The sequence below is a fragment of the Martes martes genome (genome assembly GCF_963455335.1).
Source record: "Martes martes genome assembly, chromosome: 4".
Lineage (NCBI taxonomy): Eukaryota > Metazoa > Chordata > Mammalia > Carnivora > Mustelidae > Martes > Martes martes.
In genome coordinates this window covers 178212564-178236845 of record NC_137891.1, presented here as the reverse complement: position 1 = coordinate 178236845, position 24282 = coordinate 178212564, and the positions used below count along the sequence as shown (strand labels likewise).

General features: G+C 56.9%; 1 protein-coding gene across 2 annotated transcripts in view; it reads left to right on the top strand.

The window, feature by feature from the left end:
- Nucleotides 1–23675, top strand: part of PAX7 (paired box 7) — a gene marked incomplete at both ends in the record, with an annotated part of 94403 nt that extends 70728 nt beyond the window's left edge. For both annotated transcript variants that reach the window (XM_080802570.1, XM_080802569.1), the window contains 2 exons: nucleotides 16119–16365; nucleotides 23560–23675. In XM_080802570.1, coding sequence (XP_080658696.1) covers nucleotides 16119–16365; nucleotides 23560–23675 — 363 coding nt within the window. The remainder of the gene's footprint in view (nucleotides 1–16118; nucleotides 16366–23559) is intronic.
- Nucleotides 23676–24282: the final 607 nt, after the last annotated feature.

Here is a 24282-nt window from a genome sequence, read left to right as displayed (position 1 = left end):
AAGGGGTGATGTCGTAAAACCCTGAGCGCCCCATTTCTGGGGGGCAGCAGCAGAATCTGGTGTCGGGGATTCAGTAGAGACTGTAGTTCCCAAGTCTATGCATCAGAATGATCTGGAATGCCTGTTAAAAATCTAAATCCAGGCTCCACCCCGACTGGTTGATGCCCTAGGTCTGCATGGGGACCAGGAGAATCCGTATTTTCAAAGACACCATCAGAGGCGGCCTGGATTATCAAAGCACTGGATTAGCAAGCTTTGGCCCCCTGTCAGCTTCAGGAGCACCTTGACCTCCCCTTTCTTTAGGAAGTGACCTCAGGGTAGGGTCTGTCTGAACTGAACTGTTCAGATCCTTTCCAGCAGTGTCTCTTTCCAGCAGTGTCCAAGGCAGAAAGCATCCTAGAAATAGCGAACTCAACCCAGTGCCTCCTCTTACTAAGACAGACACCCACGGTGGCCCTGCACCCTTTTCACCGCCTAGAAGGACTCAGGGATTAACAAGGCTTTTCGGAGGGCACGAGTTGGTATGCCAATGGCTGGACGGACAGCCTTGCCTTCAGCTCTGCCTCTGCTCCCGGTGTCATGGGCGATCCCCACTTTGACCCAAACCCCTGGGAAATCTGGAGTGTGGAGCACCAGAGGAGGAGAGCTGGGTGGGATGTGTGAGGAAGACCCACCCCTGCCCAGCTCCTGTCCCTCCATCCTGCTGGTCTCTTGGGGACCAGCGAGAGTATGAGGGCTCAGCATGCACCCCTTTCTCCAGACAGTGGGTCTGACCTTTGGGGTCGGAGGGTAGGGGTCTTGCATGAGCCCCTGTCAAGTGTCTTATACAAAGGGGGCACATCCAGGCTGAAATTGAGATGTGATGCCCAAGGCAGAAATTCCTGAGCCTCCCACAGGGCCTGCCTTCCCTTTCCCACCACAGATAATGCTCCCACCCCAGCTCCCGCTTTCCTAACTCCCCATGTCGTCCCCTAGGTCCCCTGGATGCTGACCTCAAACCCAGCAGATTCCATGCTCCCTCTCTAGGGAGGAAGCAGCTGTCCCAAATGGGGTCCTTCCCTGCTTTGGCTCCCGAAGGAGCAGGAACGGGGTGGCTCTTTCAGATCTGATAATGTCCATAGTAACGGCAATGACATCATCGATTTGTTTAGAACCTGGATATCCAAGAGTACATTTGCCCTGTTGCATGATTTGATCCTCACTGAATCCTGAGGGTCTGGAGTCATCAGGCCCATTTTGCAGACTCAGAGAGCCAAAGGTCAAGGTCAGGAACAAGGGATAACGTTGGCATCAAAACCCAGGTCTGCCAGATGGCAGAGAGGAAACTCCCCTCTGTGCTGGGCTGCCAGGACAGGCAGAGGCTGGACTAGACCCTGGCTGCCCTGGGTCTGGTCTGGATTTCAAGGTCCCAGGGGATTCACGTGTGCAGGGAAGTTTGAGAAGCACCGGCTGAAGTGGCCTCTGCAACCGCCCAGCCCTCAGAATCCCCGTGAGCTCCCTGTGGTGACTCAGTGGACTGCCCTGGACAGCAGAGGGAGGAGAAGGGAGGGGCCTTGGAGGGAAGGCCTGGAGGAGAAGCAGGGGAGCAGGGGAGGTGGCCTGAGGGTTCCCCTGGCCCGGCAGTCCTATGCTATGGTGACAGCCAGCTGGGCCAGGGTGTGAGCCTGGCACCCGGGTTGGGGTAGTCTCGGGTCTGGTACAAGAGGCTCCAGGTGGATGCGGGAGGCGCCTCCTGCCGGAGGTATGCAGGAGTGAAGGGCAGAGAGACACCGGCAGACCCATAGAGAGACAAGGTCTAAGCTGCTTCAGGGAAAAAGGGAGCAGCAGGGCATGGGGAGAGAGGGAGAGAGGTAGGGGGAGATAAAGAGAGTCTGGGGGAGAAGCACATGGAGGGATAGAAACAGGAAGAGAGAGACACCCAGAGACTGTGAGAGACAGAAACAGGGAGGAGAGTGAAGGAAAGGAGAGACAGAGCTATGTGGGGAGGGGCACGCAGACAGGGGCAGGGACAGGGACAGGGGCAGGAAGACAAGGCGCAGACAGGGAGGCCGGCAAGCCAGGCATGATGGGGACTCAGGGACCCAACTGGAGGGACACGAACTTACAGAAGTGGGGTGGGGACAGGGAGCTGAGACAGGAGGAGGCCCCCGAAGCTGGAGGGGGCACACGGAGAGAGGGTTTGAGGGAGGTACAGCGGGCTCTGCAGCACGAGCCCCAGCGCCACCACCTCCCAGCCCTGTGCCCTTGGCTCCCTCCTCCTGCAGGAAGGCAGCAGCCGCAGAATGGTGTCTTCATCCCCCTACTTGGTAGCCTGCTGCTCTGTGCTCCCTCCTCCCCTCTGCAGGCCAGGTGTCCATGGCAGCACCTTTTCCCAAGCAAAGGGGGCTGCCCAGGCCTGACCCCCAGATGCCCTGCTCCCGGCCCTGGCCTCCTGGCGGGGCAGTGGTTGGTCTCAGAGCCCCCGGAGCCTGGGTTCAGAAGTCCTGCCCTTCTGACAAGTGTTTCCCTTTAGTTCCAGATGCCCCCCCACCACAGGTGCTCCCTGTGATTAATGTCCCCACCCCCCCAAGCCAGAGACCAACCCCTCCTCCCCAAGGCAGCACTGGGACTGAGCCTTCCAGAAGTCCCTCCTTGTTCCTCTCTCTTCCTGCACCTTCTCCAGCCACCAAGGGCAGAGAAAAGACCCCCTCCTCGAAGCCACGCTCAGACAGGCCGGTTGGCTCAGGCTGAGGTTTTATTCAGGTCTCTGTTTTCCCATCTGTGTGATGGCATTAACAACCCAGCTGCTGCGGTTGAGAGGAGGTGGTGTCCGCGAAGGGCCTGGAGCCCCGTGGGGTGACACAGGGAGAATTCTGGGCTCCGCTAAATGCCACAGTCACTAGTGGTGGATGTGGGGCGCAGAATAACGTTGACACGGACAGAGGCACAGGGAGTTGAACTTGGCATTGTCAGATTTTGGAGGGGGCATACAGGCTTCAGCAACTTGAAGGCTCTTTGCCGTGGCAGGGAAGGGGCCACGAATCATGGGGTGGGTACGGCCAGGTGGTCGAACTGCCGTCAGTGTTGGGAACCATAGTCAGAGATGGAGACTAAGTTTGAATTGGTCAGGGTTGAGTGGGAGAGTTTTCGATAATAACTCCCCAGCTGGAGGCAGTAGCTAGCAGCTGTGTGTTCTTGAGCAAGTGACTTGACCTCTCTGTGCCTTGGTTTCCTGCTCTGTAAAACGTGGGTACCGATCTCGCAGGGGTGTGGTGAGGAGCAGAGGAGTTAGTTAACACATGCAAGGCTTGGAACACTGTCCAGATGGAGCGAAAGCCGTGAAGAGCTGTTAGCCAGGATGCCGAGCGGTGGTATTTGGAGGTGTCATAGGCACAGGGTCATGGAGTTGGGCCGTAATGGGAGCTGGGCCCCGGCCTGGCACTGGGGCGCACGCAGCGTCGGAGGGAGCAGGGACCCCATTCCAGCTCCTTTCCCGCTTGCCCAGCCCCCTTCCCCAATAACCCGTGGCATCGCCTTCCCAGCCTGCAGCACCCCATGAGAAAGCTGCTATCTCTTCCCGCATCTCTCCGGGGCCCGGGGACCTGAGAGAGACAACATCTCTCCGCAGCCGTCCCCAGCCTCTTGTTTGTTTGGTACGTCGGAGCCGTGGGCACGTTTTTGCTAATTTTGTGACTGCCTTTATCAAATGGGGATTCACAGGCGCTTTATCCCCGATAAGTGGATTAGTCGGTGAACTAAATAAGACGGTGTGGGACTCGGGGCTGCTCTGGAGAAGATATTTGTTTCGTGAAGAATGGAGCCTGCGTTCCCTGCCCTGTGCAGGCGAGGCAGGCCGGGCAGCATTGCCGCTGGAGGGCCCTCCACACTCCTCCTCCTGGGGCAGTGGAGCTCAGAAGGGGGAACTCGCTCCGATGCAGACAGGAAGTGGGAGGGAGCCTGGGTCCCTGGAGGACAGGCCTGTGGGTCTCTCTGGGGAGGGGAGCTATGCAGCCTTGGAGTCAGTCCAGCCACCGCGGTACACCTGGGCTCATCTGAAGAGTGTCAGGTGCCCGGGCAGCAGCTTCCTCCCTTCTCCCTTCTTCCCACCGTCCTAGCCTCTCCCTTCCTTCCTCTCCTGTCCTCCTGGCCCTTCCACTTCCTTTTGGTTTCTTTTCCTGGTCCCTCAAACACCTCCGGGGGCCTTTTGCTAAGGACTGTGAACCCAGACGTGGGTAAGTCTGGTCCTTGCGTTTGCAGACAAAAGCACAGAAGCAAACCAGTGGGATAGCAAGAGGCGACTCCAGGTGCGCGCTGGGCTTCTCAGCTTCTCTCAAAGTGCCCCTGCTACGGGTTGAGTGTGTGCTCTCGGGGCCCTGGGGACACAGACCTGCGACACGGACACGCACGCGCCTTTCGGGTTCTTCGCCACTGCACCGCCATGTTTGTTGGTCACAACAGGGCGGTAAAGTAGGGTCGCGTCAGGTCTCACCAGGAAGTTGCGCCACGTTCGTCTGGTGACTTGGTGTGATGCGTGTTGTTGCTCAGCGGCGTGGTTGTCGGGCCGGCCGGGGAGGCGAAGAGGACGGGGCCATGTGGGGTCTGGGTGACCAAGAGGGTGATCGGATCACAGAAGCAGAGAGTGTAGAAGGAGGGCCTGGATCGGGGCAGCTGTGCAGAGGTCAAGGCCGGGAGGCGGCCAGCACGGTGCCCGGGACAGGGGTCAGGGCAGAGATGTGGATTTCCGAGGCGAGTCTCTCTAAGAGACCCGCAGGTGGAAGGACATGCTCGGAGAGAGAGGAGAGGAAGAGGCCGGGAGGATGCGTGTTCCAGCTGTCCCCCCACAGCTGGATGAGAACAGGGTGAGCCACGGGGAGGGAATCCAAACGTGTTCTTTTTTCCCTCCCATTTTTAATACAAGCGGCCAGGAACTTGAGGTCTCCGTTCCGTGCTGCAGCAAGGATCTGGTTGAGGGCGAGGGGGGAGCGGAGACTCAAAGGAGGAGAGAAAAGGCTGGAGCAACGCATTCGGGTCCCCAGCTGGTCCTTAGCAGCGTCTGTCCTCCCCGAGCTGCCTCCAGCTGACTGTGATTTTGCTATTTATTTACATGTAATTATTGCTATGAGGTGCAGATATTAACGCTGTCAGGACCAATTTGCTCTGACATTTTTCACTCGCTCCGTGCCCCGCCACTGTCGATGGAGCCCAGGGCTCTCCCTGCTCGGGCCGCTGCGCGCTCGGTGGCCCGGCCGGGAACCACCCAGCCGGCAAAGAGTAGCGTCAGCGAGCTCACCCGGCTCCTCTGCAAACTCATTAAGCTTTGAAATTGAATTTGGTCCAGGAGAGGGCTGGCTGGGCCCTGTTCCACCCGGCCTAGGCTGGCTCGGGGCCTCCCCGCACCCCCTGCCTCGGAGAAAACCGAGAAAACCGGGCAGGGGCTAGTGGCCGAACCTGGCAGAGGGCGGCTGGTGAAGACGGTAGAGGGGCCCTGTCGGAGAGGTGGGTGTGCACACAGCCCCGAGACGGTCACGGCGCAAGGGTAAGGGGCAGACCAGCAGGAACCCTCTCAGTTCTGTTACCTGGTCATCCTCCAGGAAAACCAGGCTGCTCTGAGTCTGAAGGACGTCACCACGTTGGATCCCTGTACGCACCTAACAAAGAGGCTTTCCTATGGAGTCAGCCAAGCATCTTCGCCAGCCTGCCGGGAACGGCATCACGGGGGAAGGAAGGATGCTGAGCCTGCCCTGCAGTGGGTCCCTTAGGTAGATGCTAGAGGGAGAATCGTCTTCAGAATTATACCTTCTGAGTTCAGATCCCAGCCCGGCACTCACTCATTGTGTAGACTGCAGCGAAGTAATTCGCTTCCCCGAGACTCAGTTTCCTGACCTAGAACCCGGATCAGCCGATACCCTTATTTCCTTGAACCTAAGACAATTCCATGTTGGCCCGTCCTTGATCTTATCAGAAGGCATCAAGAAAAGCTTCGCACGAAGCTCTGTGGTCACTGCTGCCTGACACGGATGCTACCTGGCTGCTGGGACAGCCCCGGCAAGACATGACAGGTGGTGAAACGCATTCCAATTTCGGGAAGATAAAAACACCCGTCCTTCCAACTGCAGGTCTAAGGGGTAAATGGCAGGGCTGCCTGCCCATAGTAGGTGCTTGGCACACAGTAGGTGCTTCATAAAGGAAGCCAATGATTAGTTTTCCTTTTGAGCCTCTCAATAACGGGGTTGGGTGGGGGGGGGGGTGTGCATTCGGTCATTCTGCTCCAGGGACTTGGCTCCTTGGAGAGGGGACGCCGGGCCTGAGCTATCACGGCTGGGAGTCCTTAACGCATTGTGATATGTGCCAGCTTGTCTGCCCAGGTACTAACGAGGCCTCCCTGCCAGCACTCACTCCCTGCCACGGCCAATCTGTGTCCTCGTCTCCAGCAATTACCAAGGAGGAGCACCCCCCACACCAGGGGGGGGCGAGAGCCTAGGCCTCCCCCTTCCCTTCCTTTCCCAACCTGGACCCAGAGTCCAGGAGGCCCCCTTCGGCCCCCCCCTCTCAGCCCTCCCACCCCCACCCCCAGCTCAGCCAATTAGGCCCCTGACACCTGGAGCCCCGGAACCACTGACGGACGAACTGTTTCTGTCACTTGCTCTCTGTCTTTCATTAGGGCCGCAGAGGAGGGGGAGCGGGAGGGGAGGGGGAGGAGATGGGATCTTTCATGCTTAGTAAGGCCAGATACATTAATTACAAAACGGCCATTTGCCGCGTGAAAGTGTGCTAATTAAATTTATGCAATCATTATCTTTAAATAGTCATATCTTTCCCGGCGATCGGCCCCTTCCTATTCCAGCCCCGCCGCCGCTCAGAGCGGTTGCTCTAATCCCCCTCCGCCATTATCGCCCCATCAGAGATGGTCCCTGAATCCCACTGCACCCCAACCCACTAGCTCCCGCCCCTGCCGGCAGCCAGGAGTCCCTGGCCATCCTGGCTTGGACACCTTACCCAGGAATCATCCAGGGAGGGGATGCCAAAGCCAGCCCCTCTCCAGGGCTTCCAGATATTTCTAGATGTTTCCAGATTTTGGAGATTGACATCTTGTAGAGCAAACATTGGAGATGTGTGTGCATGTGTCTGTGTGTGTGTGTGTGTTAGAGAGAGAGTATCTTTAACTTCTTAGACAATGCATGGGAGTCATTCTGTCCATCCCCCCCACTTTTAGTCTTTAGTTGGGCCCCAAGGACCCCCAGGGTGGGGAGGGGGCTCTGAAATCCACGGAGGGGAGGAGCCAGGTGTGAGTGTGCCATAAGACCCCTCCATTTTTTCTTTTCATTTGTGGAACTCCTTGCCAGGCCCTGTGCTGGGGATGACAGATAAATTCATTCATTCATTCATTCATGCATTCACTCAATCAATATTAGTTGGACATCTACTACATGCCAGGCACTGGGACTAGGACAGCAAGTCTGCCCCCAGCAGCTCCTGGCTAAATTCAGGGTCAGGGTCAGGGTCAGTGCCACGGCAAGGCTGACAGCATCCTCTGGGTGAGGATGAGCCCAAGACTTCCCATTCCTTTCCAGCCTAGCTTTCCTGCGTCTTCCTCTGTACCCTGGGAGTTCTTACCCAAGCCTGGGCTGAAGACTTTCTCTGCAGAGTCGACCCTCCCTGCCTCCCTCTGCAAACAGACAGAGCCTCTCTCCTGGTCTTTTCAGGTCAGCTGTGTTGGACTTTTACGTGGAAGGGAGAAAGAACCCAAAGGAGTCTGGGGCTGGGGAGTCCCCCTCTGGTCAGAGACAGCAGTCAGTGACCCGCGGGGCCCCCAGCCCTGGGGTATACCCTCCCTTGGGGAGATCTGATAGAGGGGCACCCAGGACACATATTTGAACACACACACATGTGCAATACTGGCACACATGTAGACTCACAAACACACACAAAGTTCATATATTCACACACAGTCCTCTCATGCACACACACGTGCACACGCATAATATTCTGACACACATGCAATATTCCCACATGTGATATTCCCATGTACACCCACACTGTACACACATGCGCGCACGCACACACATGCACGCACGTGCACACACGCATGGACCCAAGAATGACCTAGAGCTGTCTATGGTAAAAGAAGACCAGAGTCAGGTGCAGGACAATAGTATTGGGCAAGAAGTCAGGGGTTGAGGGTTCTTGCCCCACTGATGTCACTCCCCCAGGTGACTCTCGGTGAGCCCCTAAGCCTGTCCCTCATCTGGAAAGGTTGGAGGCTTGAAGGGAAATGCTTCGGAAACTGTAAGGTGCCGTGCTGGGCCAGAAAATGGCGGTAGCCAGGCTTAGAAAAGCATTCACGGAAGGCTGGTGGTGGCGCAGGAGAGAGGCTGGGGTCAGGGGGTGCGTGGAGGGGGCAGGGGAGCCGGCTGGCCAGGCGGGGCACCGGCTCTCCTGGTTGAGATGTGCACAGTGGAGGGAGGGTGAGGGCCATAGGCAGAGAGATGGAAGACGAAGGGGGGCGGGGATGGGAAGACCTGCAGGAAATCTTGTTTGGAAGCTCAAAGTCAGCACCCGAAGCCCATTACCGCTGTCCACAGGGGGCAGGGAGAGAGGAGGGGGCCCGATCCTCTTAGCAAGACGGGAGCAGTGGAGAGAGGGGGAGCGGGGGTGCTTGGCTGCCTGGGTGGGTGATTTCTCGCTTGCACTAATCCCAGTGAGGAGCTGGGGACGGGCGGTGGGACAGGCTGGGGGTGTGTTTGTGTGATGTGTGCCTGGGTGTCCACTGGGGGCTGCAGTAAGGTGAACATAGGCTCGTAGGCTTGCATCAGTGAGCTGGCGATTGTGTTGTGAGATTGCAGTGTGTGTGAACGTGTGTGCGTGTTTGCATTTGGGTCTGTGACGCATGTGACGGGCTGTGACCTAGCTGTGTGCATATGCACACTTTTTCGTGTGTATCATTCTTTGTGTGTTCGTGTTGGCGTGTCTGCCTGAGGCCGTGTGCAGTCGGCACGGGTGTCAGTGTGTTTGGTGTGTGCGCCCATGTCTTCTCCACGTGGGTAAGGACTTGCCGTCATTACTATGTGTGTGTAGCAATAATAACAACGATTTGAAAGCAGTGGCTCGCAAACTTGGCTTCACATTAGAATCACCAGGGGCAGCAGGCTTGAAACGCTCCTGATGCCCAGACCCTCAGACCAACTAATCAGTATCTACAGGGTGAGAGATCCTGGCAGCAGCATTATGTGTATATATATATATATTTTTTAATTTTATTTATTAGAGAGAGAGGAAATAGAGAGAGGGGCAGCATGAGGTGGGGGAAGGAGCAGAGGGAGAGAGAAAAGCAGGCTCCCCGCTGGGCAGAGGGCCCTGATGCGGGGCTCCATCCCAGGACCCCAAGATCATGACCTGAGCCGATGGCAGACGCCCAACCAACTGAGCCATCTAGGCACCCCTGGCATTGGCATTTTATTTTTTTTTAAAGATTTTATGTATTTATTTGTCAGAGAGAGAGAGAGAGAACAAGCAGGGAGAGCAGCTGGCAGGGGGAGAGGCAAGTAGAGGGGGAAGCAGGCTCCCCGCTGAGCAGAGAGCCGATGCGGGGCTCGATCCCAGGACCCTGAGATCATGACCTGAGTTGAAGGCAGAGGCTTAACCTACTGAACCACCCAGGCGTCCCCACTGTGTCGGCATTTTGAAAGACTTCCCCGCTGATTCCAGCAGGCAGCCAAGGTGGGGAGGCAGCAACTGAGCAGACAGAGCCCAATGGGGCAGCCGTGCCCCTCCTCCCCTGCCCTCACTCAGCCCCCGTGAGCTCCATCTGCACACAGGGAGGGACTCCAGGCCCCAGGCCCTTGGGGACCAGGGTGCGTTGTGAGCTAGGCTGCCCCTGGTAATCCCTCAGCTCACAGAGACATAGATCATGAAGTTTGAGCATTGCATTCCATTCCTGGCCATCTGTGCCCTTGCCTTCTCCCCTGACGGTGGGAACAGGCTGCCTTCCAAACATGTCCCCCTCCCTCACCTCTTGTAGGATCAGAAGTAACCCGGAGCTGAGTTGGAGGTTGGAGTGGAGATGAAAGTGCTCAGGGAGCCCCGCCCCAGGCTGAGGGCAGGAGGGAGTGGCAGTGAGCCCAGGGATGGTGTGTCGTTCGTCCCTCCGTGGTGACACTCTCCTGGAGTGGAAGTCACCACCCCCTTCAGGCCTCAGTTTCTGCTGGAGACTTCACAGACTGGCCATCAGGGCCCATGCCCTTCTGTGTGGGGGCAGGGCTTCTCCACCCAGAAAGCTCCCAGTGTGTGCCAGGCCCCTGGGGAAGAAGGAATGAGAAAGACACAGTCAGGACAGGGAGGAGTTCCTGGAGTCTGCCCTCCAGCGTAGATGTCAAGCTCAGGCCAGGTGCCTTCTCCAGGTAAAAGCGGAGGGGAGTACAAGCCCGTGCTGAGAAGAAGCCCCGCACCCGGCATTGCCTTAGACCTTCCAGGTGCATTTCCTCAGTTACAATGCCCCTATAGGTACCTACAATTCTTGCCATGCCCATCGTACAGATGAGAAAGCTGAGGCACAGAAGGTTAAAGAAATCACCGAGGGTCCCAGCTCGCCCATGGAGGAGCCTGGATGCTGGTGCTGGTGGTCTGGCCAGCAGCGAATGGCTGAGTCCCTCTGGGGTCTCGGGGTCCCCTCTGGCCCTGTGGAGATGGGGCTGGCTCCCTGACCTGCTCACAGGTCCAGGTGGTCCTTGGCCTCCTCCCAGCCCTGGTCCCATCTCCAGGTCCCACTGTCCTGACCTCTCCAGGCGTGATCCCTGCCCCTGCTTGTCTCCTCTGTGTCCCTCCGTGGTCCCCAGGCGCCCACCCCGCACCCTGCCACGGAGCCCCCGTGATGGCGATCCCCTTCTAATTGCAGCCTCGCTCCCGAAGCGCGCTTGGTTATCACAGAGGGTGCAGATCCCACCGCTCAGCCTCCTCGGTCCCAGGCCCTGGGGCCAGCTCAGGAGCGGAGGGAATTAATTACATTTTTCCCATCCCCTTCTTTTAAAGGAGGGGAGAGCGCCACCGCGTCCCGGGGAGGGGGTGGCGAGCGGAGGATGTGGAAGGAGGGCTGGCACGGGGCTCCCGCAGCCCGCACCCCCCAAACCTGCTAGCCTCTCCCCAGCGGCGGAAGGGGGATGAGGCCGCCCCTTATTGATTTAGTCTGGTGGAGGCTGGGACTGATTTAGAGCAGAGGGAGAGGAAGGGGCTGGGGGCGGGCGGGGGCTGCGGCGGGTGGGGGCCCGAGGAAGGGACGGCTGTCACTCAGCCTGACAGACAGCCCGGAGATTTGCCTTCAGATAAAACCTTACAGATGTGGAGGTCGGTATTGATTTTGAGTTAGTAACGGTAACGTACCAAGAAGTAATACATTAGCGAAAGCAAGGTCACCGGGAAAAAAGTAAAACCCACCGGGGTAGAGGCCTTAGCATTCTTGAGGGGGGTGGATTACCGCATCAGACTGGGACTTCCTCAAGTTCAAAAGTTTGCAGGCCCCAGACTTTGGCTGGGCCGCTAACCCTGGCCCAAGCTTCCTGCTTCTGAGGGCGGAGAGGGGCTCCCAGGGGTCCAGGGGCCAGCCCGAGGCCACAGAGGGCCACTTGGGTCCTCAGCACCCCCCACCGCCAGGTTGTCAAGGGCCTCTCTCCCCACTGTCTCTGGCACAGCCTAGTGGGAAACAGCACAGATCCGGGTCAGGGAGACACAGGTTCAAATCCCAACCTGCCGCTTCCTGGCTTTGTGATCTGGGGTGTGCCTTTCCTCTTCCCTGTGCCTTTCCTCTTCCCTGTCTGCATAATAGGGGGAATAGTAGCTCAGTTGCTCGAGGAGTCAATGCTACCACCTCTCTTCATCTGGGTCCTGTCCCACTTGCTTGGAAACTGCCGTGCCTGGAGACAGGGCGTGGGATGAGATGGCAGCCCTTTGATCCATAGGCCGCCAGGGACCGTGGGAGAGAGTAAGCAGCCTCCTCGCATCCCCATTCACACCTATCCCAGATGTGGATTTGATTTGATGTTCCGGGGCAAATCCCATTGAACAAATCCCATTACAGGAAAAATCTCCCCTGGCCTGAGCTGGTGCTGAGCACCACCCCCCCGCTCCAGCCCCTGGGCACCACACAAGCCCCTTCTGACAAACTCCAGGAGGCCTTGGAACTCTCAGGATTTTCACTCTCAGCATTGACCTTCTTCCTATTTCTTAAACCTGCTGGGTATGCTCCCACCCCAGGGCCTTTGCACTTGCTGGCAACTCTGCCTGCAAAGCTCTTCTGCTACATCCTCCTTTGGCTGGCTCTTTCTGGTCTTGCTAGATAGCACTTCTTGGGGAGCTCTTGCTTGACTACTGCACTTATCCCCCTTGTTTATCCTCTATAAACACTTCTCAGCATCAGAAATTATATTATGTATTTATTGGTTTGTTGTCAGCCTCCTTCAGGAAGGGCTGGCTCCAGGAGGGCACAGAGTGGCTGGTGCTCACTGCTGCATCCTCCATGCCCAGCTCAGCATCTGGCACATAACAGGTGCTCACTATAGATTTGTTAAGTGATATCCATGCATTCAGCTGGTTTTTCTGGGTTCCTAGTATGCAGCAGGCACAATGTCTGTGCTGGCGGGGCAAAGGTGGGTCCAGCCCTATCTGCAGCCTGGCACATGGTAGCCCTCTATGAAATGTTTGTTGAATGAATAAATGAATGAATGACAGATGTCTTCGGGAAACCCCGTATCACTCGGTAGCCAGGACTCAAAGTGTAAGGCAGGAAGAGAGGGAGGAGTTAGAATAGGTAGGTAGCGGTCTGATCGGAAAAAGACTTTGTCCTGTTTACCTGGGAGGTAATGAGGAGCCACTGATAATTTTTTTAAGACCTTATTTATTTATTTGAGAGCAAGAGAGAGAGAGGAGAGAGCAGAACCTGGGGGAGCAACAGGGAGAGAGAGAAACAGACTCCCCGCTAGGCAGGGAGCCCAACGTGGGGCTCGATCCCAGGACTCTGGGATCACGACCTGAGCCGAAGGCAGACACCTAACCGACTGAGCCACCAGGTGCCCCACCACTGATAACTCTTGAATGCTGTGGTCAGATGTGTGGCAGTTCTCTGTGGGTCTCTGTCCGCCAGGATGAGTACCGTCTGTGCATAGCTCCCAGCCCATCCCAAAACATGCTCCTCCCCTCCCATTCCATTGTCTCTTGTGGGCTTGGCGTGTTGGCGGTGTGCAGGTGGGAGCATTAAACTGGGGTCTCGGGGCACCTGGGTGGCTCAGTGGGTTAAAGCCTCTGCCTTCAGCTCAGGTCATGACCCCAGGGTCCTGGGATCCAGCCCCGCATCGGGCTCTCTGCTCATCTGGGAGCCTGCTTCCTCCCCTCTCCCTGCCTGCCTCTCTGCCTACCTGTGATCTCTCTCTGTCAAATAAATAAATAAAAAAATCTTAAAAAAAATCTTCTTAAACTGGGGTCTCGCCAGAGCTGGAAGACCCTCCCGAGAGTCTCCCCGTGCCCACAATTACCCTCCTGAAGGAAGGGAAGTGGGGTCTGTGTGTTTTTCCTGAGCCTCTGAGTCTATTTTTGGAGTCCAGGCCTCCTTGCAGGGGAGAGCAGGGTTAATGCTTATATTGGGGTGGTGGGGGGGGGCGGAAATGGAGTGGGCGGTGATTTTCTTAATTTAGATGGAAAGTGGGGTCTAGATTGGGCACCTGATTGGCAACAAGGAAGAGAATCAGGTCCCCTAGCCCCGTGCCAAATGCTAGATTCCTGAGTTCGCCCTCAGATCCCGCCCAGACACACAGCAAATCTCCTAGGCCCCAGAGAACCCACCTGCACAGTCGGAAAGCAACAAACACAGCCCACGCTGTCAGCCATCCTCACCCACCACCCCCTTCGGGGGGTCCTTCTTGCCGCCTCCCCTGTACCCCTCCCACCGAAGAGTGTGAGTTCAGGAAATTCCACGGGTCAGGCCATGGCCCAGAGTAGCTAGACCCCTGCCCGGACCCTCCCCTTCTCGTACCCCCATCCCCACGTGTCTGCCTTATTGATGGGGCTGATACACCATCAAGATCCCCCCCCAGCTGTAGGGGAGGCAAAGACCAGCCCTCCCCAGGCCCAGTGCCCTTGACTCTGGCTCTGGGGGGAGGGGGAGCGAAAGGACCCAAGAGGGGGAGCCCAGGGTGAGGGGATTGTGCCCGGAGCATCCAGGAAAGGGTCAGGGAGAGGTTGTGCTCCTGCCCTAGCCACGAGGGGCCCCAGCGTCACTCACCCCTGAGCAGCGGCTGCCCGGGGCACGAGCTGCTGCCGGCCCCTGGAGTGAGGACCTCTGAAGGGGTCAGACGCTCAGACCCACCCTGGAGAGTCCGTTGTGACCCTGTCAGGCGAATGGGCTCAGGCCTCTGTGGGGAGCTGCTCCCCCCAGGCTTGCAGTGAGGTGTGGAGAAGCCTTAGCCTTTTGAAGGTCTCTGTTACTTTGTCTGAGGAAGAGGCCTCACGGCGCAGCCTCGCACACCTCGGTAGGCCTCTGGACTGGGAGAGCCATGTGAGTTCATGCCAAGACGAAGGGAAGGAAGGAGAAAGGGAGGACAAGGCCTGGGGACGCTGGCGCCCTGTTTCCAGGAGCGCAGGCCTGGCGCAAAGCCCTCTGCACACAGACGCCAACTCGTGCCCCCCAGCCCCCCTCTGAATCAGGGACAGTCGTCATGTCTTTTCCTCAGGACTGTGGGCAGTCACGTTGCTAAGGGACACCTAAGGCTGTCAGTGGAGGAGACCAGGGGCTGTCCCTGGCCTGAGGGTTCCATATGCATGCCCTCGACCCCCGCCCTGCCTCAGTGTTTCCGGTGGGGACAAGTCACAGAGGAGATGGTAGAAGTTTCCAGAAGGCATCCAGTTGGCAACAAAATCATTGCTTTGATGCCTCTAGGCTGTCTTCTCCCGAGAGGCAAGTGGGGAAACCCGAGAACACAGCCCTGCGCTCGGGGGCTTGGAGCAAGCCTGGGCTTCCCACCTGACGCTGAAGTCTCCCTCCCACAAGGCACGTGGCATCCCCAGGAGGCCAGCAGGGTCCTGGGCCCTGTGGGTCGGCAGCACAAGGGCCTGCCTCTCCATCATCTCCCGGGATGGGACGGGACACCCGCGCTTCCACACAGAGGGGTGCCTAGCTGCCTGCATCGCCTTTCCCCACTCTTTCCTGGAGAGCCGGACAGCAGCTGTCACCTCCTCCAGAAGCCTTCCTGGACCACCGGACTCGCCCTTCCCTGGGTTCCCACAGCCCCCGCTGAACGGACTCTGTCGTGCCCTCACCACTTCATATCCTGGTGGTCTGCTCCCTGCTGCCTCCTCCACCAGATGTAGAACATCCCCCCTGCCAAGGGCAGGGACCGTAGTTCTTCCTCCACTGAAGACCCAGGGCCCAGCCCGAGGCCTGGGGCTGCAGTCACCATCAGTGCATGTTTGTTGAAGGAATAAGTGAACACATCAGTGAACCGACACCAGGTTCTTTAAGCTGAGTGTGGAGAGGTGAGCCTCCCCCTGCCAGGCTGGGATCCCCAGTCCTATTTGCTGTCCCGGCCAAGCAGGGACGCGGTGACGATCACAGACATCTGAGATTTACCAGAGTCAGAGAAAGATACCCGCGAGGCTCTTCGAAAGCACTGACCATGGATGTTGGCATTGTAGGGGCAGGATCTCCAAGTCAAGAGCAGAGCAGGCCTGCCACAGGACTAGATCGAGAGTCCTGTTCTAACCTCCGTGTTGGAAGATGGGGGCCTCCGAGTCTGACAGGGGAGGCATGGTTTCCTGTCTCAGAGGAGCCCCTGTCTGATGGGAGAGACATCAGCTAGTTTGTGGGTTCATTCATTCGTGCGACAGGCACCAGATGTCTCTTAGAGCCAGGCCTGGGATACCCAGGAGGGGAACGCGGCCCTCCCCTGCCCCCTGGAGCTCTGGATGAGGGGTCTTTCCATGGGTCAGGATCCGACCAGGAGAAACCACCAAATGTCTTACCCACAGGGGCTAGCAAACCCAGTGAACTGAGGCTCTCGGTGCCACACAGGGATGTCGAGGGAGCAACCCCAGCCAAGAGCCCGTCCTCCGAGCCCCCCACGCCCGCCACTCGGGCCGCGCTGACCGTCTCTCCCCCACAGGTAATGAGCATTCTGAGCAACCCCAGCGCCGTGCCACCGCAGCCACAGGCCGACTTCTCCATCTCCCCGCTGCACGGTGGGCTGGACTCGGCCACGTCCATCTCGGCCAGCTGCAGCCAGCGGGCCGACTCCATCAAGCCGGGAGACAGCCTGCCCACCTCCCAGTCCTACTGCCCGCCTACGTACAGCACCACCGGCTACAGCGTGGACCCCGTGGCTGGCTACCAGTACGGCCAGTACGGCCAAAGTGAGTGCCTGGCGCCCCAGGCGTCCTCCTCCCCTTCCCTGTCCCACTCCGAGGACCATCTGTTGATTTGTAGAGAGCTGCAAGGTGGTGTTGGGGTGGGAGCACCCATTTCACAGACGAGAAAATCGAGGCCCAGAAAGAATGGGCTGTTGCCTTAAGCTGATACTGAGCCCCGGCCCTGCAGTCCCGCTACTGTGGCTCTAGGGCAGTGCTGTCCCATAGAACCGTACTAGGAGCCACGAACGGCATTTACAATTTCCTAGTAGCCACAGCTGAAAATGTATGGAGAAGCAAGTGGGATGACTTTTCGCTAACATCTTTTGTTTGGCCCAGTATATCTGAAACGATCATTTTGACATGTAATCCATACCGAGTTATGAGTGAGATGTTCTCACATTTCTTTTCTCATGCGGCGTCTTTGAAATCTGGCCCCTTTTAATTCAGACACTTAAGTTTTCATAGAACTACTCAATCTGTATTTAAATTTCATAAAATTACAACGGAGTAGTGGATTTACACACCCAAGTTGTTCCAGATATACTGTAAAGTTTCCCAATTATTAAACTAAATCAAATTTCAGTTTTTCACATTTAAATTAGATTAAATTAAAATGTAAAATCTGGTTCCTCGGTGGCACGGCCACGTTTCAGGGGCTCAAGGGCCACGTGTGGCTGGCGGCTGCCATGATGGACGGTGCGGTTCTAGGGACCCTGACCCTTTCTGCCCCCAGGTGTGGGGGGACAGCTGGATTTTCCTCTCTGTCCCGTACCCACCCCCCCCACTGTCCTCACCCCTGTTTGCCCCAGACTTTGAGCTGGTCTCATGTGCCCTCCCCGGCCAACATCGCCCTGGCACCTTGCCTAGATGGGGGGTGGGGAAGGGGGGGCGGGTGACCCTCGGACCAGAGGCTACAAAAGGCAGAGCGACCCAGCCACAGCCTCCAGCTGCCGGACGGGCGGTGTGAGGGCAGGCGGGAGGCACTGGGAGCTGGGGTCACCGGGAGGAGGCTCCCCTCCTCCCCCCACTCCTGGCAAAGGCCTCACCTGCTGGTGTCAAACTAATCAGAAGGGCATTGGGTGAGAGGCTGAGGTCCCAGCCCGAGGGTGTCCTCTGCCCCCCCTCCACCGCCGCCCGGCCGGCCTCCCTGACCTCTGCTTCCTGCCCCCCACACCAGCCGGTCCTCCTCGCTCGGCCTTGGCCTCCACAGCTAAATGAGGGCCAGCTGTGCCGGCCTCCACCTCCAAGCTGTGTTCATGGCCCCCGCCCCGTGTGTGTGTGTTTGTGTGTGTTCAGTGCATGTGTGTGCACCTATGTGTATGAGAACACACACGGCATAGATAGGTATGATTTGTGTGTCTGTGTGTGTCCTGTCATTCGGCATACACGTGTTTGCCCACACATCCTTGTGTGTGGGTGTGTGCTGTATGTGTGAGTGTGTGAGGGGCACATGTGAGTGTGTGTACACATGGCTGTTCATGTATCTGAGTTTAAATGAGCCTGTTGCATCCATGTGATAGGCGTGTGAGTCTGTGTGTGGACACACAAGCGCTCACGTCTGGTCCTGTGAGTGAGTGTGTCTGTCCTGCATACACACGTGTGTTTCAGTGTACATTCAGGTGTGCACAGGTGGTGTGCCTGTGTGTGTGTGGTGGGCATATGTCACTCTGGGGACGTGGGTAACAAGCAGGTGCACATGTGTACAGACGTGTGTAAGGGTGTGCAGATACATACATGTGGCTCCATATCTGAGTGTATACGCGTGCGCTCTGGCATGCACAGATGCTTTCCTGTGTCCGCAGATCCGTAGATGTCCTGGAGTACACGTGTACAAGCACGCACACTACACGGGCGGTGTGTAAATCTGCGTGCGTGTGTGCTACGGCATGCACCTAGGCAAGGCCGCGTGTACCTGTGTAGAGCTGTGCCTCGGGGCACAGACACGTGGTGTTGCCCATGTGTGTAGCCGTGCCTGTGTGGAGCGGCGTGTGAGGGGCAAGTGTGTGCAGGCGGTAGAGCACGTGTGTGCAGGTAGGGTGGAGGGCAGGGCTCGCACGTGTGCATCCGAGTGTTTCCAGAGGGGCCCGGGGCAATCCCCGGCCCCAGCCCCCGTGCCCGGGCAGGGCGAGCAGGACACACATGCTCTTGATAAAGAGTTGAGAGCGGCTCCGTGGAGGCAGCGGCCGGCCTGGGGCGGGCGTTAGTCACACCCGGAGCCCCGCGCCCTGCTCCAGGGGTGCCTGCCCAAGTCGGAAATAAAATTAACCCCAAAGTCAGCATGGGGGCTGCAAGGGAGGGGGGATCAAAAGGGAAAGGGCCCAGGAGGCGAGAAAGGAGTGTTTGTTCCCCCTCTGCTAGGGGAGAAGCTGGCCAGAGCCATTTCCCCTCCCCCTCCCCCCCTCTCCTTTCCTTTCTCCTCACTCTCCCCTTCTAGCTCCAGCCCTGCCTCCCTGGCTCCTCCAGGGGGTGGCTCAGAGCTCCTCCTGAGCCATATTCTCCAGCCCTATCCAGAAGGCATCCCTGGGGCAGACCCCACCCCTCGCCACAAAGTTCCCAGGGTAGGGCTGGGAAGGGCTCAAGGGAGAGTTGGCCCCACTATCACTGATTCTGCCCCCAGATCCCCCTGCCCCTGAGCCTCAGTTTTGCCATCTGGGAAATGGGAATCCAGGGACGAGACACCCCCCCCCCGAGATTTTCCATTGCGCCTTCTTCCTCGCCTTTGACATTCTGGGACAGCCAGGGACAGGGACAGGGGCACATCACGTTGCCACTGACCACCTGCCCCATGTAAATGGGAGACCGAATACCCCTATGACTGGGCTCCCAGCCCATGTCCTTGCCCAGGTCCGCCCATCCCCTGCTCCCATCTGTCCCGAGCATGAGTCCCGCCCACGCATGGGGGCTGATTGCATGGTCCTCATTTCACGCCATCCTCAAAACCCCACCCCAAGTAGACTTTATTTGTCCACAGCTTACAGTCTCTGAGGGGCTAGGGACTTCCCCAAGGTCACACAGGAGGTGGATGGTGGGCCCTAGGTCCTCTAACTTCCAACCCGTTTCTCTTTTGGCCAAACCACTGACTTGTGTCAGACACTCTGTAATGATACACATCTCGGCCCACGTTTGTATAGCAGATTCACGTCCACAACCCCACAGGCACCAGTGCGCGGAGAGCTGCACACACACAGATTGATTCCTGAGTGTGCACTAACGTGTGTCTAGACACATGGCTTTGAGGTTTATCGAGCACCTCCTGTGGGTCTCGCCCTCATGGCTGCCCTGTGTGCCCTGCACGTGGTTTATTCCTCCTGGAGAGAGGAGGAAGGGGATCCCAGAGAGGCTATTTGCCTGAGATCCCGCCTCCATGTGAACGCAGCCACGCCCACAGCCACGCCCTCCGAGAGCCTTGCTGGTGGGCGGGGCGCGTGCACGTGGCCAGACTCCTCAGCTGGAGAGTCTACTCCTCTCCCTGGGCCCCTTGTCTTCCCAGGGACACCTCCACACCTTCTTTTCTTGTCCCCAGCCATCATCTGTCCATCTGTCTGTCTCTCCTGTCCCTGGAGGGAGTGGGGGCAGGGGGCAGGGACGGGGCACACAGCAGATTAGTATGGCCCTGGTGTTCCCAGAGGCCAGGGCCGTACTAATGATGGGGCTGATAGAACGCAGAAGTGTGAAAAGAATTTTAATAGATCTGACAAGTCTAATAAGAATTTGTGTCTAGAAGGGTCCTCCTCTGGGGCCGCGGGCTGACGAGGCGGTGATGGCTGAGATTTGTTTACTGGTTGGCATCTCCTGCCAACTCCCGATTAATCTAATTTGAGACATTTAGAGCCCAGGCGCGGGCACAAGGCAGAGGAGAAGGGACACGGAGAGACAGAGGGACAGGGAGGGCCATTGACAGAGGCCGTAATGAGAAATGTCACAGCCCCGCCCTCACCGGCCTCGGCTCGACCCCAGGGAGAGGCAGGCTCTGCGCACGAGGGGTGCCCTTGAAGTTGGCTGCTCATCAGCGAAGTTGAGTTTCTTGGTGTCTCCTTGCCCATCTTGACAGGATGTGCGTGTTACTGTGCCCTGAGCCCTGGCTGGCAGCCGCGAGAGGCTGAAAAGGATGACCCAGAGGGACCACAGGCACAAGCAGGACAAATTGGGTCTCCTCCAGCTCACATGCTATGTATGACTGTGGGTCAGCAACCTTTCTGTGCCTCAGTTTCCACCTCTGGAAAATGGGAACAGCTGTGCCATTGCTGAGATTGTTGGGATCGGTGAGAGGTGAAATGAGATCGCGTCCACCCAGCCCATAGTGAGTGTGCAATGCAGGAGGGATCAGGCTATGTCTTTCTGATTGTTCCTCTGAGCCAGACCTTTCCATTCCACCCCTGGGAAGAGCTGGGTGTGAGGCACAATCAGGAGGAGTAGACAGAGCCTTCAGCGAGTCAGAAAAGGTCACCTGACTTGGCCACGTGCCCTGGGACCCCCCCCACATTTCCTGGAGTAGAGAATGGGGCCAGTGTAGGATTTGGGGTGTAGAGTGCTTCGTAGCCCCTTAAGTGCTGTGCACACATCAGGGGTTCCTCTGTAGGACGGTGCCAGTGAAGGTGTGGGGGTGGTTAGGAGCGGGCACCAGAACACCTGGCCTTGAAATCTGGCTCCACAGCCTAAGAGCCATATGACCTTTCAAGTTACACAGTGTCTTAGGGCCAGGCCTCAGCCGCATCATCTGTAAAATGGGATCGTGGAAGTGAGCACACAGGAAGTGCTTAGACCAGGATGGGCAGAGCACCAGCTCAGTAGGCGGCAGCTCCTTCCTCTCTTCCTGCTGCTGCTCTGCAGATCGGCTTCCTCCAGGTCCCCCAGGACCCAGATAAGACCTGCTCCAAGGAGCAGAGATGAGATGCCTGAGGCCAGAGATCAGAGCTTCTCATGCTTCCACCCAGAGTGAGGGGCAGATCCAAGGCAGGACAAGGCTGGCCACCACCACCTCTGTGCTACCAGCTGGGAGTCTGGAAGCTGGGCGACCTCAGGGACACCACTCGGGGGCTCAGCTCCAGCCCAAGAATCTGGGAAGCTGAGGAACACAGGGCCCATCTAGGCACTCCAAAAACCCCAGGACGTTTGCATATCCTTTGGGAAACTAGGTGCAATCCCTGAGCCCTCTATGCCCAGCATCTTTAAGTGCATCATCTCATTTAATCCTCATAAAAGCCCTTGAGGAGGCTGGGATTTATTGTACCCATTTTATAGACAAAGAAACCAGCCTGGAGAAGCCAAGTGACTTGCCCAAAGCTGCATGAACCAGAGATAGTTGGGACTCTGAGTTGTTTCATTCGCACCTCATTTCCTTCCTACCTTCATCAAAGGTCACATCTGTTCACTGAATCCCAATCCTACAAGAGCCCAAGGCCATTGAGCTCAAGGAGCACTGACGAACCTCTTCATACATATTTTCTCACCTCATTCGCCACAATTCTTTGACCTAGGTGCTATCATCATCCCCATTCTATAGACAGGGAAACTGAGGCTTGTATAGATGAGCTGGTGTGCCCCAGATCACAAAGTAAAAGTTGGCGGGTGCAGGATTTGAACCTCTAGGGAATATGGCCTCAATTACTGATAACTGCCCATCTCACTTCCGTGGGCCTTGCCCCCTGGCTGTTCCCACACCTCCTGGCCCTACCCTCACGGTCCCTCAGTGGGCAGGTGACAGGGAGAGTATTCGGCCAGGCCTTTTGATTCCAAGGCAGCACTCATTCAATTTATTCTCACCTCTGGATCCAAGAGATCCCAGGATTTGGATTGGCCACAGCCACGGATTCTGGCTTGGGTGGAGGCATCTCTGTGCCTCAGGAGACCTTGGTCACATGCCAGCCAAGTCATCTGGTCAGGGCTGATTTCTGCTGTAGCCTCATGCAAGCACAGTTCATACAATCAAGACAGAACACGTGCACGCTTGAACCAGAAGTCGCACATGCACACACACACATACACTGACACGTGTACCTGGCTTAGGTGCCACTCACCTGTACGCACCTACCTGTGTGTGCACAGGCATCCCCACTGTTCTACTCATGCAGGTACACACGGCTTACCCGCATGTACATGTGTGAGCCTTGTTCATATGTGAACGTTCACGTTCGTGCCCATGACTACACGGAGGTTTTTGTTTCCACTGTTCATGCATACTCACAAGTACACACCCTCAGACTTTCATCTCCCCACTCTGGATAGCCAGAACTTCAAAGCTAAAGGTCTCAGCTCTCTGCATATCAGGGTCCTGGCTTCTTCTGCATTGACCCCTCAGCTCAATTGCAAATTCTGCTTTGCTTCTTTTTAAAAAATTTTTATTAACATATAATGTATTATTTGTTTCAGGGGTACAGGTCTGTGAGTCATCAGTCTTACACAATTCACAGCACTCATCATAGCACACGCCCTCCCCAATGTCCATCACCCAGCCACCCCATCCCTCGCACCCCCCCAAACCATAAGAGGCTCTTAATCTCTGCTTTGCTTTTGAGTAAGGGATGTTGCTTTGCCTCATCCATGAGCTGGGCTCAGGGTCCAGAGAAGACAGAAGGACCTTGCCCTCATTACTACCTGGGCTCTGTGGGATTCACCGGACTTTCCCCATAGCAGACATACATACAGGTGTGTTGGAACTAATTTCTTCACTCAGCAATGTAGATATCCTCTGTACCTTCTTACAGAACCCATGAGAGAGCTGAGCAAATAGTAAGTGTTAAGTAAATATTTTTTTTTATTTATTTATTTTTTTGACAGAGAGAGAGATCACATGTAGGCAGAGAGGCAGGCAGAGAGAGAGGGGGAAGCAGGTTCCCTGAGGAGCAGAGAGCCCGATGCGGGGCTCGATCCCAGGACCCTGGGACCATGACCCGAGCCGAAGGCAGCGGCTTTAACCCACTGAGCCACCCAGGCGCCCCAGTGTTAAGTAAATATTTGTTGCATGGTCAGAGAGGAGATAAGAGGAAGAGTTTCATGAAAAGATGGGTGGATGGATGGGTGGATGGATGGTTAGTTGGATGGATGGATTAAAGAACAAGTAGACAGAAGGGTGGATGGATGAATCAATGAATGAATAAATGTATGTATGGATGGATGGATGGATGTGGAGCAGAAGGAAGAATCGGCAAAAAGAACCTCAGTTTCTAGGAGTTTCTCTTCTCTTTTTTTTCCCTCCAGCTGCTGTTGATTACCTGGCCAAAAACGTGAGCCTCTCCACACAGCGTCGTATGAAGCTTGGGGAGCATTCTGCTGTGCTGGGACTCCTGCCTGTGGAAACTGGCCAGGCCTACTAGGGCCCTGGGACAACTTGCCCCAGACCAAGTCCCAGTCCAGCCCTTACTGATCCCTGAGCCTCCCAGCCTCCGTCCTTTCGTTGCCCTGGGGTCCCAGGAGGCCAGGAAAGGAGCCCATTCCCTTCTCATAGCCAGCCCTCTGGAGATGTGCAGCCAGTCTACCATTCACCTATGTTCAGGAGCCCAGAGTGATCCCCCTTGGAGTCTGCCCCTTCACTGTCTCTCCCGGAGGGTTTCTGGTTAAACCTGCAGTCCTCCCCACAGTCAAATCCTGTCCTGGACTCTGTGCTATCTCAGGCACAGAAATGGAAGCTCACCCTGAAGAGAGTACCTTGGGCACCCAAAGGAGGACGGTGGCTGGGATGAGGTACTAGAGCCCTTTGGACCAGACTCCAGTGAGTGCCCTGGCCAGAGGTGGGGTGGATCTCAGAGGGTCACTCTTAGCTGGAAGTGCTGGGAACCAGCCCTCCCAGATGGATCTCTGGCTCAGGCCCAGAACAAGAGCCCATTCCTCCTTTGGATGCTGGGATGTCAGCAGAGAGAGGACCCTAGCCCTGTAGTTTTCCCAGGGGAATCACCCAGGAATTCTGAGGACTCCAGCACCCTC